We start from the raw sequence: 13,359 nt of genomic DNA, 5'->3' as shown, positions 1-13,359 counted from the left end.
GAAAGAGGCAGACAGAGAGTGATCTTCCACCTGCTGGCCCACTCTATAGATTCATGCTATAGCTGTGGCTGGTCCAGGATCTGGGAACTTCATTCAGTCTCCCATGTGGGTGGCAGGAACCTAACGACTTGCCCTTTTTCTGTTCCTTCTCAGGCACATCAGCAGGAAGCTGGATCAGAAGCAGAGACAAAACTCCAATATGGGATGTGGGTGTCCCAAGTTGTGGCTTAACCCGTGCACCATAGTGCCTGCTTCAGCAGCCTTCTTTCTTGATTTCTTTTTTAAAGATTTATTTATTTGAAAGAGTTACACAGAGAGAAGGAGAGGCAGAGAGAGACAGAGAGAGAGAGAGAGAGAGAGAGAGAGAGAGGTCTTCCCTATGCCGGTTTACTCCCCATTTGGCCGCAATGGCTGGAGCTGCACCAATCCAAAGCCAGGAGCCAGGAGCTTCTTCCGGGTTTCCCACATGGGTGCAGTCAAAGCATATCCTTCAAGACTTTTATGGGTGCCAATTGCAGGGAAGAAAAGGTATACAGAGTTCCCTCCATTCCTTCAAAATGGCTTCTTAAAACCAGAGGGCTTCCAGGAAGCCTCACCTCATAGGTGTCTCTTCCAGTGTGGGGCTGTGAAGTGGGGAGGGCTCCAGCCTAGGGCCCTCTGACCTGGGTAGAAATAAACTAGTGCTGCTCTGTTGGTGCCACTCTGACCCCATCCCCTGCCCTGTCCAGGAATCAGCTTATCAGCTTGTGGGGCGGAAGCCAGACACACTCCCCAACCCGCCGCAAACTCTGGGTGTGAAACTTGTCCTGGCACTTACCCCTCTCATAAAACAAAGGCAAAGCTTCAAGTCCCCACCTGCTCACTTACTTGTGCAAGACCTCAGATTACTCATGTGTAAAACAGTGACAGAGGGATCAGTGTTGTAGCATAGCCGGTGAAGTTGCTGCCTTGTGATGCTGGCATCTCACACTGGAGCGCTCGTTCAGGTCCTGGCTGCTCTCTTTGCAATGCAGTTCCCTCGTAATGCACCTGGGAAAGCAGCCAAAGATGGCGCAAGGATTTGGGCCCCTGTCACCCACATGGGAGACCCACCTGGAGTTCCAGGCTCCTGGCTGAGTCCTGAGCCTCGATTGTTGTAGCCATTTGGAAAGTGAACCAGTGGATGGAAGACCTCTTTCTATTTCTTTTTGTTCCTCTTTCTCTCTGCCTTTCAAATAAAAAGAAATCTTCAAGAAAAAAAAAAAAAACAACAATACAATTATACCCACATGACCTGGTGGCTGGGAGGACACATGAAAAGGAGAGCAGCACTTGGCGCGGCATCCGGAACAAGGTAAACACGGTTTTTACAGCCGTCTGCACAACCGCCTTTCTGGGTGTTAACAGCTGTGCTGGCTCTGAGAAACCATGGGCGTGGCTACTTCCTGCACGGAACCCAAACTCTACTTGTTCACAGGCCTTCTGCTCCTACCCAGCCCTTCACTAAAAATGCTGTCGTTCCGGGAAATAACTTTTCTCGTTTTCCCCGCCTCCCTCCTGATGTCACAGTCTTCGGCAAAAGAGGATCTGTATGTGGACATCAGAATAAAAAGAATCAGACAGGGAGGCTTTGTGAGGGCTGTGGGTGTTGCCCTGGGCCTGGTGTGTGGAGTCCTACTCTGTGCTGGGTAGAGAGCTTTTGACTGTGGGTTTGGAGGGTGACCTGGGCTCAGGACTGTGGCTGCCACTGAGAATGAGAGAATTTCTGAGGGTCCTAGGTTTGAGGGTAGCAGGGGCAACAGAATGGGGCTTTCTCCAGCTTTATCTCCACTCGAGACAAAAGCCTGGCTCCCCAGGGTTTGGGAGGGAGGGCTCTTCCTCTTTCCTCAAAGGCAGGAAATAGGTTATTCCCCAGTGCCCATAAGGCTGCTGCTGGCGAGATTCCAGGGCTACAGTGATGTAGAGAAAGCTTAAATGGATTTTTCTGTTTCATTTTCAGGCTGTACTCAGAGAAGCTGCCCTGGTCGCTGGCCTGAGTCTCCTCTCTCTGTCCTCCTTCAGGAGCCACCTGTGTCCAGAGATCAGAAGGTAGGATGAGGGGTAGGCCGGCCAGAGCTCCAAGGCTGGGAGGTGAGACCCAGAGGCTGTCCCCCTACCCCCTGAACTCTTGCTTTTCACTCTGCTAAGTCCTTCCTCGGGTGAGTTCTGAGGACAAAGGATCCCAGAGCCTCAAGGGTCCTTCAGTGGACCAGGCTGCACAGGACACTTTCAGGTCTAGGCCTGGACTGGTCATTGCCTTCTTTCTTCATCACACTTGTGGTTTCCCTGGGGCTCAGGGGTCATGTATATGTGGTTTCCCTGGGGCTCAGGGGGTTGTGAATGTTCTGGAGTTGCTCTGTTTGCAACAGGTCTCTCGTGGAAAGAGCTATGGGATGGTGTTTGCCCAGCCTGTCCCCCAGGGGTGCCTCCAAAAGCAGCCTGTGGGAATGGCTAGGTGTCAGGGGAGGAGAGAGCTGGGGGAAGTGGCTGACTAGGGCTTGGGTCTCAGAAGGACCAGAGAGTGAGGAGGTCATGGCCATGGATTTCTTGGTGCCCACAGATGCCCCAGTCAAGCCTGCATCCAGCCATCCCACGACCCAGGGGTCATGGGGCCGAGAAGGCAGCCTTGGTTCTGCTGGGTGTCTGTCTGGTGTCCCTTTGGGGGCTGGGGGAGCCCCCAGAGCACACTCTGCGGTGCCTGGTGCTCCACCTGGCCTCCCTACAGCTGGGACTGCTGTTGAAAGGGGCCTGCTGTCTGGCGGAGGAGCTGTGCCACATCCACTCCAGGTGAGTCCCAGCAGTGCCCAGGGTGATGGGGTACCCAACAGGTATCACCCCAGGGTCTGTTAGCCCTGTCTCTCCCCAAACATCCCTGGCTGAGCTGGGCTGGGATCTGGGACTGGGTTGTCCCCTGCAGGTACCAGAGCAGCTATTGGAAGGCCATGCGGTCCTGCCTGGGCTGCCCCATCCGCCACGGGGCCCTGATGCTGCTGTCCTGCTATTTCTACTCCTCCCTCCCGAATGTGGCAGGCCTGCCCCTCTCATGGATGCTTGCCCTCCTGGGCCTCTCCCAGGCACTGAACATCCTCCTGGGCCTACAGGTAGGACACAGTGGGAGGTGGAAGGTTTGGCCGAGTGGAGGCTGGGTCTTTCTCTGAGCTCCCGGGAATGGCACTAGTTTAAAGGTTGGAGTCTTGGAGGGGAGCCTTTGACGTACTGGGCAGTGGGTTCAGTGATGACAGAGGAGGGAACGAATCAGCAGCAGGTTGGGAAACCTTCTTGGAGGAGGAGGGCTCTGGTGTCATTGCTGGAGGCTCCCAACACCATCCTACTGTCCACAGAGCCTGACCCCCGCTGAGGTCTCTACAATCTGTGAAAGAAAGAACTTCAACGTGGCCCACGGGCTGGCATGGTCGTACTACATTGGGTACCTGCGGCTGATCCTGCCAGGTGGGTCTTCCTCCACACCCCCCCTTTCCAGACCCACAAGACAGGCTCACAGCCTCCTGTATTTCCAGAACTCTCCGTACTTTTCAAAGCATATTCCTGTCTATTGAATCTTTTGGTCCCCAGTGCATTCCTGTAGGCGTGGAGGATGTTATCGTGGTGCCTGATTTACAGTGAGGGAGATGCGGCCTAGAGCCTTTAAGGGGTGTGCCCAAGGTCCCCAGTGAATTCTTCTAATCCATACCACAGGCCAGGTGCCCCTTACTGTGCATTTTCTCTTATTGAATTACTAATTTACTTTCTTTGAGAGGCAGAAGCAGAGCTCCCGTCCACTGGATCGCTCCCAAAATTGTGTATATTCTCTTCCATCTCACACCCTGTGAGGAAGGGATATTCATCATCCCTACTGTGGTTCCAAGAGACTTGTCCTTCATCACTTGACTTAGTGAGAAGAGACAAGATTTGAGGCCAGGTCTGCCCAGAGCCTGAGTTTTTGACTACTGTGGGGCCCATGTGTCTCATGCTTCTGATTTGCAGACCAAGGCTGTTCCTCTCCCACATCCAATTGCTGGACTTGTGCTAGGTTCTGGCCTCTCTGCCCCGGGAATGCTGGGAATATTGCCTGCATCTCAGGCCTCTGAAAGCTATAATAGGAAGGCATGGGGCTGACACAGAATCTGGAGAAAAGAAAAGTGATAGGGGAAGGAAGGAAGTGACAGGAAAGTGGGGAGGGTGCCTGAATGCTCTGCCCCTCATGGCCTCTTGCACAATGAGAGTAGGCTGGACAAAGCTTTCTTGCACCCATGTACTGAGAGCACCAAGGACCTGGGTCTCGGGCTGGAATTTGGTGGGAGACAGTATTGGTGGGAATGACTTCTTGAGCTTTCCTACCCCAGGGCTCCACGCTCGGATCCACGCTTACAATCAACTCCACAACAACATACTATCGGGCATGGGCAGCCGGCGCCTGTACGTCCTCTTCCCATTGGACTGTGGGGTGCCTGATGACCTGAGCATGGCCGACCCCAACATTCGTTTCCTGCATATGCTGCCCCAGCAGAACACTGACCGTGCTGGCATCAAGGGTCGGGCTTACAGCAACAGTGTCTATGAGATTCTAGAGAATGGGCAGCCGGTGAGCACGCAGGGTAGTGGGGGCCCCTGGGGAAGGGTCAGGCTCCTCAGAGTCTTGGGCCCTGGCCAAGCACTGAGGAAAATCCATTGCCCTTTTCTGAGTCTCAGTTTCCCCAGCTGGTCCCAGGGCTGGGCAAGGTTCAGTTCTGAAAGATAATGATAAGTATCATTTATTGAGCACACACTGCATGCCAGAAGCTACTCTGCATGAGTCACCTGATCACCCTGTGCCATCTGTACCACCACCCCGTGAGGTAGGGACTGTTCAATCCTACTTTACAGAGGAGGAAACTGAGGCTCAGAGACACAGTGAGAAAGTGGATAAGTTCATCTGAAGTATATCATGCTCTTGACCATACAGCTGCCCTAGAGGATGGCTGTGAGAACTTCTGAAGGACTTCATATGGGTGCAGGGGAACCCAGTCCTGAGGTGAACCCCAGAGCCCAGCCCCCGACTCAGTCTCCAGCTAGGGCAGTCGACAGCCTAGCTCTGAGGGCCTCACCCTGGGTTTAGGAGAAGGAGCTGTAGTAGGTGAATTTAGCTCAGGCCTGGTCCTGGTTTCAGGAGTCAGGGATCAGAGGCCAAAGCAGATCAGACTGCATAGACCGCATCAGGTAGCCACCTCCAGGGCTCTACTCTGTAGAAGGAGGGAGTGGGTGTCTCAGCCCGAGTCAGTCTGTCTGGCTTCTGGCTCAAACTGGTCATCCTCTCACCTTCTCCAGGCAGCTGCCTGTGTCCTGGAGTATGCCACCCCTCTGCAGACCTTGTTTGCCATGTCACAGGATGGCCGGGCTGGCTTTAGCCGTGAGGATCGGCTGGAGCAGGCCAAACTCTTCTGCCGGACACTCGAGGACATCCTGGCAGAGGCCCCGGAGTTTCAGAACAACTGCTGCCTCATTGTCTACCAGGGTGAGGGCTCGCCAGCCTGGATGGAAGGTAGAAGGGTGCCAGGGCCTCCCAGAGGGCCAGAAGGAGCCATAGCAGCAAGGTGTCCAGGGCCCTCCGTTCTCCTACCCTGGACAAGTCCCTCCACTCACTCTGGGACAAGCAATCCATGCTTTCTGAGGTCTTCAGCTGTACGCCTGGGCCAGGGAGGGTTGAAGAGATGGGTTATAGGGACCCTTTACTGATCCAGGATGCAAGAGGGAACCGGAGAAGGCCAGGCAAGCCTATAGGGCACACAAGGGTCCAGGTCTGCAGCCTGGGTTCTGCCACGCCCTCGCTGTGTGAAGGCTCTGCCCCTCTCTGGGCATCCTCCCTAAGAGCAAGAGTGTGGAATTCTTCTAAAACCACTTCTAGCTCTGGGCTAGAACTATAGCTCCAGTGGCTGGCGGGTGGCTGGGAAGAGGTAAGGGGAGGACTGAAGACCTCAGTAATCTTTCTGGGTGTGTTCGAGTAGGGGATGTGTAAGATCCTCACTCCAGCTCTCCTGCCTCACTCCCATTCCAGAACCTGCCGAGGGAAGCAGTTTCTCCCTGTCACAGGAGGTTCTCCGGCACCTGCGGCAGCAGGAAAGGGAGGAGGTCATGGTGGGCCACGTGGGGCCCCTGGCGGTCCATGGTTCCCCCTGCACGCTGTCCCAAGAGCCCCAGCTCCTCATCAGTGGCATGGAGCAGCCTCTCCCACTGCGCACTGATGTCTTCTGAGACCAGGCTCTCCTTGCCCGAGCCTCTGGTGATCCCAAGACTCTGGTGGGGGCTTGCTTCAGCAGCTGACTGTCCCGCAGAGCCATGTCCTCCCACAGGCGGCCTGGCAGAGCAAGGCTCTGGATGTGACGTCTCAGCATGGGTCCTATCTGTGTCCTTGGGCCACCTCACCTCTCTGAGCTTCAGCTCCTCGTCTGTGAAATGGGAGCCTCATCACCTTCCTGCCACACAGCGTTGTGGTGTGAGGACTAGGAGTGTGTGCAAGTGTTTTGTGAATGCTGAATACCATGCAAACTTTAGAGACATGCCCAGTGTCTTCCACTGGACCCTCCAGCCTGATGCTTGTCCCTTCTCTACCTCTTCTACTTGGGGACACTGACCTGCCTGGATGGCACCAACAGGCTCCCTCGCCCTTTGGCTTCTGGTCATATTCGGTCCATGGGGACCCCAGCAGGAGAAGGGAGGGAAGGTGGAAGTGAGGTGGGGATGTTTATTTGTCCAGCTCCCTCCCTGCAATATCAAGGTCACTGGGGACTCTCCTGCCGGGAGGCCTCTAGATGACCCTGTCCATCTCCAGGTTTCTAGAACCTCTTCCCCTCCTTGCCTCTAGCAGCGGTATTGGCTCCCCACCCCACCCGCCCTGAGCATTCACTCTCACTTGTGGTTTGCTTATACCCTGTGCTTTCCCAATAGTCTCTTTTTAAAATGTGCCTCCAATTACTGAACTTGAGTGTGTCATCTTTTTGCTATGGGACCCAACAGCTACAAGAGCTTGGCATTTATTAGCTCTGATGTCCACACTGGCTTGCAACTGGATGCTTCCTGCACCTGTGCTCATCCTTGTGTAGGGCACTGGGGTGATGGGTGTCACTGCAGTGTGCACAAAATCCATCAGTTGGGCTGAGGGCGTAAAGTGGGACAGCACCCCCCACCTGATCTGCCCTTTTTCAAATGTTTAAAAAACTTGGATTTTTTAAAGATTTATTTTTATTTATTTGAAATACAGAATTACAGAGAGAGGGGGAGACACAGAGAGAGGTCTTCCATTTGTTGGTTCACTCCCCAAATGGCTGCAACGGCCAGAGCTGAGCCCATCTGAAGTCAGGAGCCAGGAGCTTCTTCCAGCTCTCCCACGTGGGTGCAGGGGCCCAAGGACTTGGGCCATCTTCTACTGCTTTCCCAGGCCACAGCAGAGAGCTGTATTGGAAGAGGAGCAGCCAGGACAGAACCGGTGCCCATATGGGATGCCGGCACTTCAGGCCAGGGCTTTAACCCACTGTGCCACAGCACTAGCCCCAAAAAACTTGGATTTGAAAGGTAGAAACACAGAGTGAGAGCAAGAGGGAGAGGTGGCCAGTGCCGTGGCTCACTAGGGTAATCCTTCGCCTGTGGCGCTGGCACCCCGGGTTCTATTCCTGTTTGGGGCGCCAGTTCTGTCCCGGTTGCTCCTCTTCCAGTACAGCTCTCTGCTGTGGCCAGGGAGTGCAGTGGAGGATGGCCCAGGTCCTTGGGCCCTGCACCCACATGGGAGACCAGGAAGAAGCACCCGACTCCTGGCTTCGGATCGGCGCATTGCACCGGCCACAACGCGCTGGCCGTAGCAGCCACTTGGGGGGTGAACCAACGGAAAAAGGAAGACCTTTCTCTCTGTCTCTCTCTCTCTCACTGTCTAACTCTGCCTGTCAAAAAAAAAAAAAAAAAAAAAACAGTGAGAAGTCCCATCTGCTGGTTCATTCCCCAAATGCCTGCAAAAGCTGGGGCAGGGCCAGGCTGAAGCTAGGAGCCAGGAAAACCATTCAGGTCTCCCTACATTGGTGGCAATTGGTACCCTCCCAGGATGTACATTAGCAAGCATCTGGAATTGGAGGCAGAGCCAGGACTCAAACCCAGGCACTTGGAAAGGAATTTGAGGTGTGCCAAGTGGCGTCTTGACCACTGGACCAAACACCTGCCCCTCATTTCCAGTGGGAGGCTTGGGGACCAAGGAGCAAGGGTTGGCCACGAGTGCCATACAGCTGCATCCTGGGAAAGGCGCCACTCAAAAGAGCAAGGACAACTGAATAAACATCCTCAGATGAGAGAGCTTGCAAAAGGATAAGGGTTAAGGGTCTGTGTGAAGAGACGGGACTTCCCCTGGGGGTGAAAGCCAGTTACCCTGCCATACTTCACACCATCACTGTCAGGCAGAGCAGCTGCAGCAGCACTGTCCACAGTGGCTCAACTGCCACATCATGGCTACAGGTTCCATCGTTTGCCCCAGGGCTGGACTTGATCCCTCCCTCCCACCCATTTTTATCACACAAGTTCAACGTGCATTTATAAGTCCAGCATCTGTTTGGAGACACACATTTTTCAGAAGGAACTGGCTCCCCTAAGGGTGACAGAGCCAAGGGAGCCAAGGGGGAACAGTCCCCCTGTTCCCCAGCTGTCTATACCATCTTGTCCCCAAGGCCTGAGGATTCTCCGACATCACACATGGCTCTCTCTCTCTCTCTCTCTTTTTTTTTTTGGACAGGCAGAGTAGACAGTGAGAGAGACAGAGAGAAAGGTCTTCCTGTGCCGTTGGTTCACCCTCCAATAGCCACCACGGCTGGCGCACCGCGCTGATCCGAAGCCAGGAGCCAGGTGCTTCTCCTGGTCTCCCATGGGGTGCAGGGCCCAAGCACTTGGGCCATCCTCCACTGCCTTCCTGGGCCACAGCAGAGAGCTGGCCTGGAAGAGGGGCAACCAGGATAGAATCTGGTGTCTGGACCGGGACTAGAACCTGGTGTGCCGATGCCGCAAGGCAGAAGATTAGCCTAGTGAGCTGCAGCACCGGCCCACACTTGGCTCTTTGACACCAGAAACCAGCACAGCATCAAGGGCCTCACCAACACAACCTTCCTCCACCCCTCAGCCCCACCTTGGGGCCAGGCTATGCAGTCTAAAAGCCCCAGGTTCAATCCTGGCTCCAACAGTTTGTACCTGTGTCTGCCTGATGTCTTGATGAGCCACAGTTGGCCCATGTATAAATTCAGAGTAACAGTGGGCCCCATCTCAGTGTTGTGGCAGGTGGGGGTTAGTATCATTTCTGTAGGTCCACTTGTAAGCCTGGAGACTCAGAAGGAGCAGCTAGTAGAGACAGGTACTGTGGCACAGCTGGTTAAGCCTTGGCTTAGGATGTTGGCATCCCATCTCAGAGTACAAGTTTGAGTCTTGCTATTCTACTTTGAATTCAACTTCCTGCTAATGCATCCTGGGAGGCAACAGGTAGGTGATGGTGGGCTCCTGCCATCCATGTGGGGGACCCAGATGGAGTTCCCGGCTCCTCCCAGCCTGAGGTGCTCAGGGGATTCAGAGAGTGGAACCAGTGAATAGAATCTCTCTCTCTCACTTTGCTCACTTTGCCTTCCAAGTAGATAAAATAAATAAATAAACATTTAAAAAGAGCAGCTGTTGGGACTGTTGTGGCACAGCAGATTAGCTGCTGCCTGCAATTCTGGTATCCCATATGGGTGCTGATTCGTGTCCTGGCTGCTGCACTCCCAGTCCAGCTCCCTACTAATGGCCTGGGAGAGCAGCAGAAGATGGCCTAAGTACCTGTACCCCTGCAATCCATGTGGGAGACCCAGAAGAAACTCCTGGCTTCAGCCTGGCCCATATCTCTCCCCCCCCCACCATCTTTCAAATAAATAAATAAATAAATAAATATTTTTATTGAAAGGAGTAGCTATTGATACTATAGCCACTGCTTGCCGGTCCCCCAGGAAGTAAGTCTGTCCTCTGCACAGACTGCAGTCCCCACCTCTGTTCCTCTCTACTCTGTTAGTTTCCTGCCTCTCTATGTGGGGATCTCACCAAAGCCAGGTCCCCATGTTGATTTGCTGTCCTCAGGAGTTCCCGGGGCTAAGCACCAGAGGGCCTTCCACGAACGACTGTGTGTTCTTGACCTCACTGGAGCAAAGTTCAGAGATGCCAAAGAAAGGCACCCATGCCAAAAGCCATTGGGAGACCCTGCTCAGTCTTCCTGAAACCATTGCTGACTCTGCTCACGCCCCACTCCTTCCTTCCCCAAGCAACTTCCATGAAACTCCTCTTCCTTTCCTGTTTTCCCACTGGCTAGAAAGTTCGGATCTGGGACATGTCCTGTGGTAAATTCTAGGTTTGTTCCAATGAGCCTGTACATCAAATGTGGGAGGTTACAAGAGGCCCCGAATCCACCCCCCTCCCATCACATCCTGGGAAGGCAGGACAGAGTCTATGGGGGTCAAAGCCAGTATTTGAACTATGAATGGTACCTGGAGCTTACAAGGGCTCTGAAAGTTGTTGACCGGGCCTGAGTACCAATAGCCCAAGGGCTGCCCACCAGCAGGTGGCGGGCAGCAGATGTCCCTTCCTTCCTGCAGTCCCGGAGGGTCTCAGAGAAGGCAGATCACGAGTTCTTTGCCAGACTGGCTTTTGTAGGGCTGGGGGCCATGGAGCCAGGTTCTCTGACCTTCCTTCCTGGGGCTGCGGCAGGTGGTGGAATCTTCCAAAGGTCTTGACTCTACACCAAAAGGGAAGGAGACGAGGGGTCCAAGGAGGGTACTGGGATTGAATAAGAGGGTTCAGGAGTCCAGTGGCCCTAGAAGAGGAGAAGTAACTTGGCCAGGGTGGCCTTGGGCACCAGAAGAGATACCACTGCAGGCTTCAGGGCCGAGCCTCAGGCTTCTTGGATTTCCCCTGTCCAAGCGGGGGCTTCCTTCAGAGCTGCTCAGACTCCTAGCAGTGGAGTCCTGTGTGCCCTTCAAAGCTCAGATGCTCAGGCTCCAATTTTCTTTTGCTCTAATTCTCTGTCCAGTTTCTCCTTCTGAGCCAGGTCAGGCTGAATGCCCGAAGGCTTCCTCCTACAAATATGTAACTTCTTCAATGCTGGGCCTTGGTCCATTTGGTGCAGGGCAGGAGCTGGGGACAGCAGCTCTTTTCTGGGCCTCTTGGTGACTATCCTGGGAGCCCAGTAGTCGCCAGTGGATGAGATAGATGCCATCTTCCGGCTTTGGCACTGGAGGCTCTGTGGGGAAAGTGGCATGGCCCTGGTGCAGCCTTGGCCCCACATGGACTGCCACCACAATGCAGATGGCCAGCAGGACAAAGACAGCAACGATGATGGTGATCTGGGGCAGCCCGCCCCCTGGAGGTGGTTCCCAGGCCCCACCCAGCACTTCGGGGAGCTGCCTCTGGGGCCCTTGCCCAGATGAGCCGTTCACAGCTGGAGAAGGCTGGGGGTTGTGGCCATCCTGGGAAGGGAGTGGCAGAGACAGAGGGTGACATAGATGTTTACACACAGAAAAAGACAAAAGTAGAGACAGATGGATACACAAAGGGAACTGAGAAGAGAGAGAGAGACTCAAGAGAAGATGGGGGGAGGGGGACAAAGACACACAGACATAAAAGACACAGAGGCAGAGGGAACAAGAAACAGGCCCACATGCACACAAACACAACCAAGAAAATGAAAGAAAAACAGAATGGATATGGAGAAAGATACAAAGAGGAAATGGGAAAGAAAAAAGAGAGATAAAGACAGAGAGAAACAGTTGAGAGAGAGAGGACAAAGTCATTCAGAAAGGGACAAAAAGAGGAAGTTCATTAGAGTCTGGCCTACAGAGTTTGGCCCCCACGTCGCCTCCCACCGCCTCTTCCTCCTTGGTCTCTAGCAAAGTTCCCCGACAGCTCCTGTGTCCTGGGTCAGGGCTGTATCCCCTGTCCTAGGCAGTAGCCTTGAACAGCTGCTTTTTAAACTCCTGGAAAAAGGAAGTCACTGCCTAGCGAGCTGAGGCTCCCCTTACTCCTGACTCACAGGGAGGGGGATAGGGAAGAGGGGATGTGAACCCCAGAGGCATGGGGTAAGATGGCAGGGGACGCTTAATCCCATAACTACACCCTGTGCCCTTAGGTCTCAGGATCAGGTTTAGGAGGCCTGGAAGTAGGGGCAAGGCCCAAACCAGGCTACCTCTGTCATGGTCCCAGAGTCCTTCAACCAAAAGCTGGGGGTCCTGACCCCACCTTCAAAGTACTGAGTGGGGCCGGTGCTGTGGCGCAGCGGGTTAATGCCCTGGCCTGAAGTGCCGGCATCCCATATGGGCACTGGTTCTAGTCCTGGCTGCTCCTCTTCCAATCCAGCTCTCTGCTATGGCCTGGGAAAGCAGTATAAGATGGCCCAAGTCCTTGGGCCCCTGCACCCACATGGGAGACCCAGAAAAAGCTCTTGGCTCCAGGCTTTGGATCGGCGCAACGCCAGCCGTTGCGGCCATCTGGGGAGTGAACTATCAGAGGGAAAACCTCTCTCTCTCTCTCTCTCTCTCTCTCTCCCTGCCTCTCCTCTCTGTGTAACTCTGGCTTGCAAATAAATAAATAAATCTTTGGGAAAAAACAACAACAACAAAGTACTGAGTGGGAATGGAGGGCCGTAGTAAAGTTAGCAAACCTCATAACTATGAATCCCAGCACTGGTGAGGTCATCAGAATTTCCAGAAACTTTTCCTCCCTCCCCTACTCCCTCCCCGGCGGGACCACCCTCCCACTGACCCTGAGCCCTCAGCCTGGTTCTCCTCATGGGTCGGAGGCAAGAAATGTTGCCCAGGGCAAACCCACTTCCTTTAATCCCTTGGTCACTCTGTCAACCCTGTCCCATCTCCCACACAGTTCTCTCTGTGACAGGAGACCCTGTTCTTGCCCCTTTGCCAGTCTGAGGCTCTCTGGAACCCCGGGGCAGAGCCGCCAGGGCAGGGGGCACGGAAGCAGCTCCGGATGTACAAGGGAAAGGGAAGCTGACGCTGGAGAGGGGCGGGGTGGGGGTGGGGGCCCCTGCAGGGAGTCGGGCCAGCCTGGCAGGAAGGGGGAGCAGAGTCTACCTGGTACATTGTCCGGACGGCGTGGGGCTCCCTGGGGACTGGTAGCCAGCGGGCAGGGCAAAGAGGGGCTGGCTGCACAAGCTCAGCCCCTACCCGGAGCTGCCACGTCTCCCGGGGCACACACCCTCCGCACACACCCTCACTGCACTTTCCCGCGCTTCCACTTCCGGGAACATCGGGGCTACCCTGCCTGGCTAGTCCTTAACTCTGATAGTAGCTCCATCGTCCTCCTTGGCACCCT

At 54.6% G+C, this 13,359-nt stretch overlaps 2 protein-coding genes and 1 long non-coding RNA gene across 20 annotated transcripts in view; 1 reads left to right on the top strand and 2 right to left on the bottom strand.

The window, feature by feature from the left end:
* The window catches only part of LOC103347886 (uncharacterized), a 57,403-nt gene that overhangs the window by 17,137 nt on the left and 26,907 nt on the right, over positions 1-13,359 (bottom strand). Inside the window, exon 1 of one of the 3 annotated variants that reach the window (XR_011389761.2) lies at positions 868-997. The exons of the other annotated variants lie outside the window; for them this stretch is intronic. This is a non-coding gene — a long non-coding RNA (uncharacterized LOC103347886). Of the gene's footprint in view, positions 1-867; positions 998-13,359 lie in introns of those variants that run through there. 3 annotated transcript variants of the gene reach the window in all.
* Positions 988-13,359, top strand: part of STING1 (stimulator of interferon response cGAMP interactor 1) — a 32,223-nt gene continuing 19,851 nt past the window's right edge. For 7 of the 15 annotated variants that reach the window (XR_016236192.1, XR_016236193.1, XR_016236190.1 and 4 more), the window contains exons 1-7: positions 1,535-1,667; positions 1,979-2,067; positions 2,579-2,805; positions 2,936-3,119; positions 3,360-3,468; positions 4,362-4,600; positions 5,323-5,509. Coding sequence is in view for 8 of the 15 variants with exons in the window: in XM_089335946.1 (XP_089192072.1) it covers positions 2,579-2,805; positions 2,936-3,119; positions 3,360-3,468; positions 4,362-4,600; positions 5,323-5,730 (1,167 nt within the window). In the remaining 7 variants the exon portion in view is untranslated. Of the gene's footprint in view, positions 1,334-1,426; positions 1,668-1,976; positions 2,110-2,578; positions 2,806-2,935; positions 3,120-3,359; positions 3,469-4,361; positions 4,601-5,322; positions 5,866-6,049; positions 6,972-13,359 lie in introns of those variants that run through there. The other 8 variants (XM_051843435.3, XM_070076189.2, XM_070076188.2 and 5 more) reach the window with 8 other exon arrangements.
* SMIM33 (small integral membrane protein 33) lies at positions 9,923-13,249 on the bottom strand. Of its 2 annotated transcripts, none has more exons than XM_089335952.1 (2): positions 13,119-13,249; positions 9,923-11,591 (listed from the first exon to the last, which is right to left on the bottom strand). In XM_089335952.1, the coding sequence occupies exons 1-2, from the start codon at positions 13,125-13,127 to the stop codon at positions 11,112-11,114; spliced, it is 489 nt and encodes a 162-aa protein (XP_089192078.1). In that variant the 5' UTR covers positions 13,128-13,249; the 3' UTR covers positions 9,923-11,111. The 2 variants fall into 2 exon arrangements, with proteins under 2 accessions (XP_089192078.1, XP_089192079.1); XM_089335953.1 differs by having other exon boundaries at positions 9,923-11,501; positions 13,119-13,222.

This window comes from Oryctolagus cuniculus, chromosome 6 (assembly GCF_051225735.1).
Source record: "Oryctolagus cuniculus isolate XC-2025 breed Fujian yellow rabbit chromosome 6, ASM5122573v1, whole genome shotgun sequence".
NCBI classification, from domain to species: domain Eukaryota; kingdom Metazoa; phylum Chordata; class Mammalia; order Lagomorpha; family Leporidae; genus Oryctolagus; species Oryctolagus cuniculus.
This window is presented reverse-complemented; position numbering and strand designations above follow the sequence as displayed.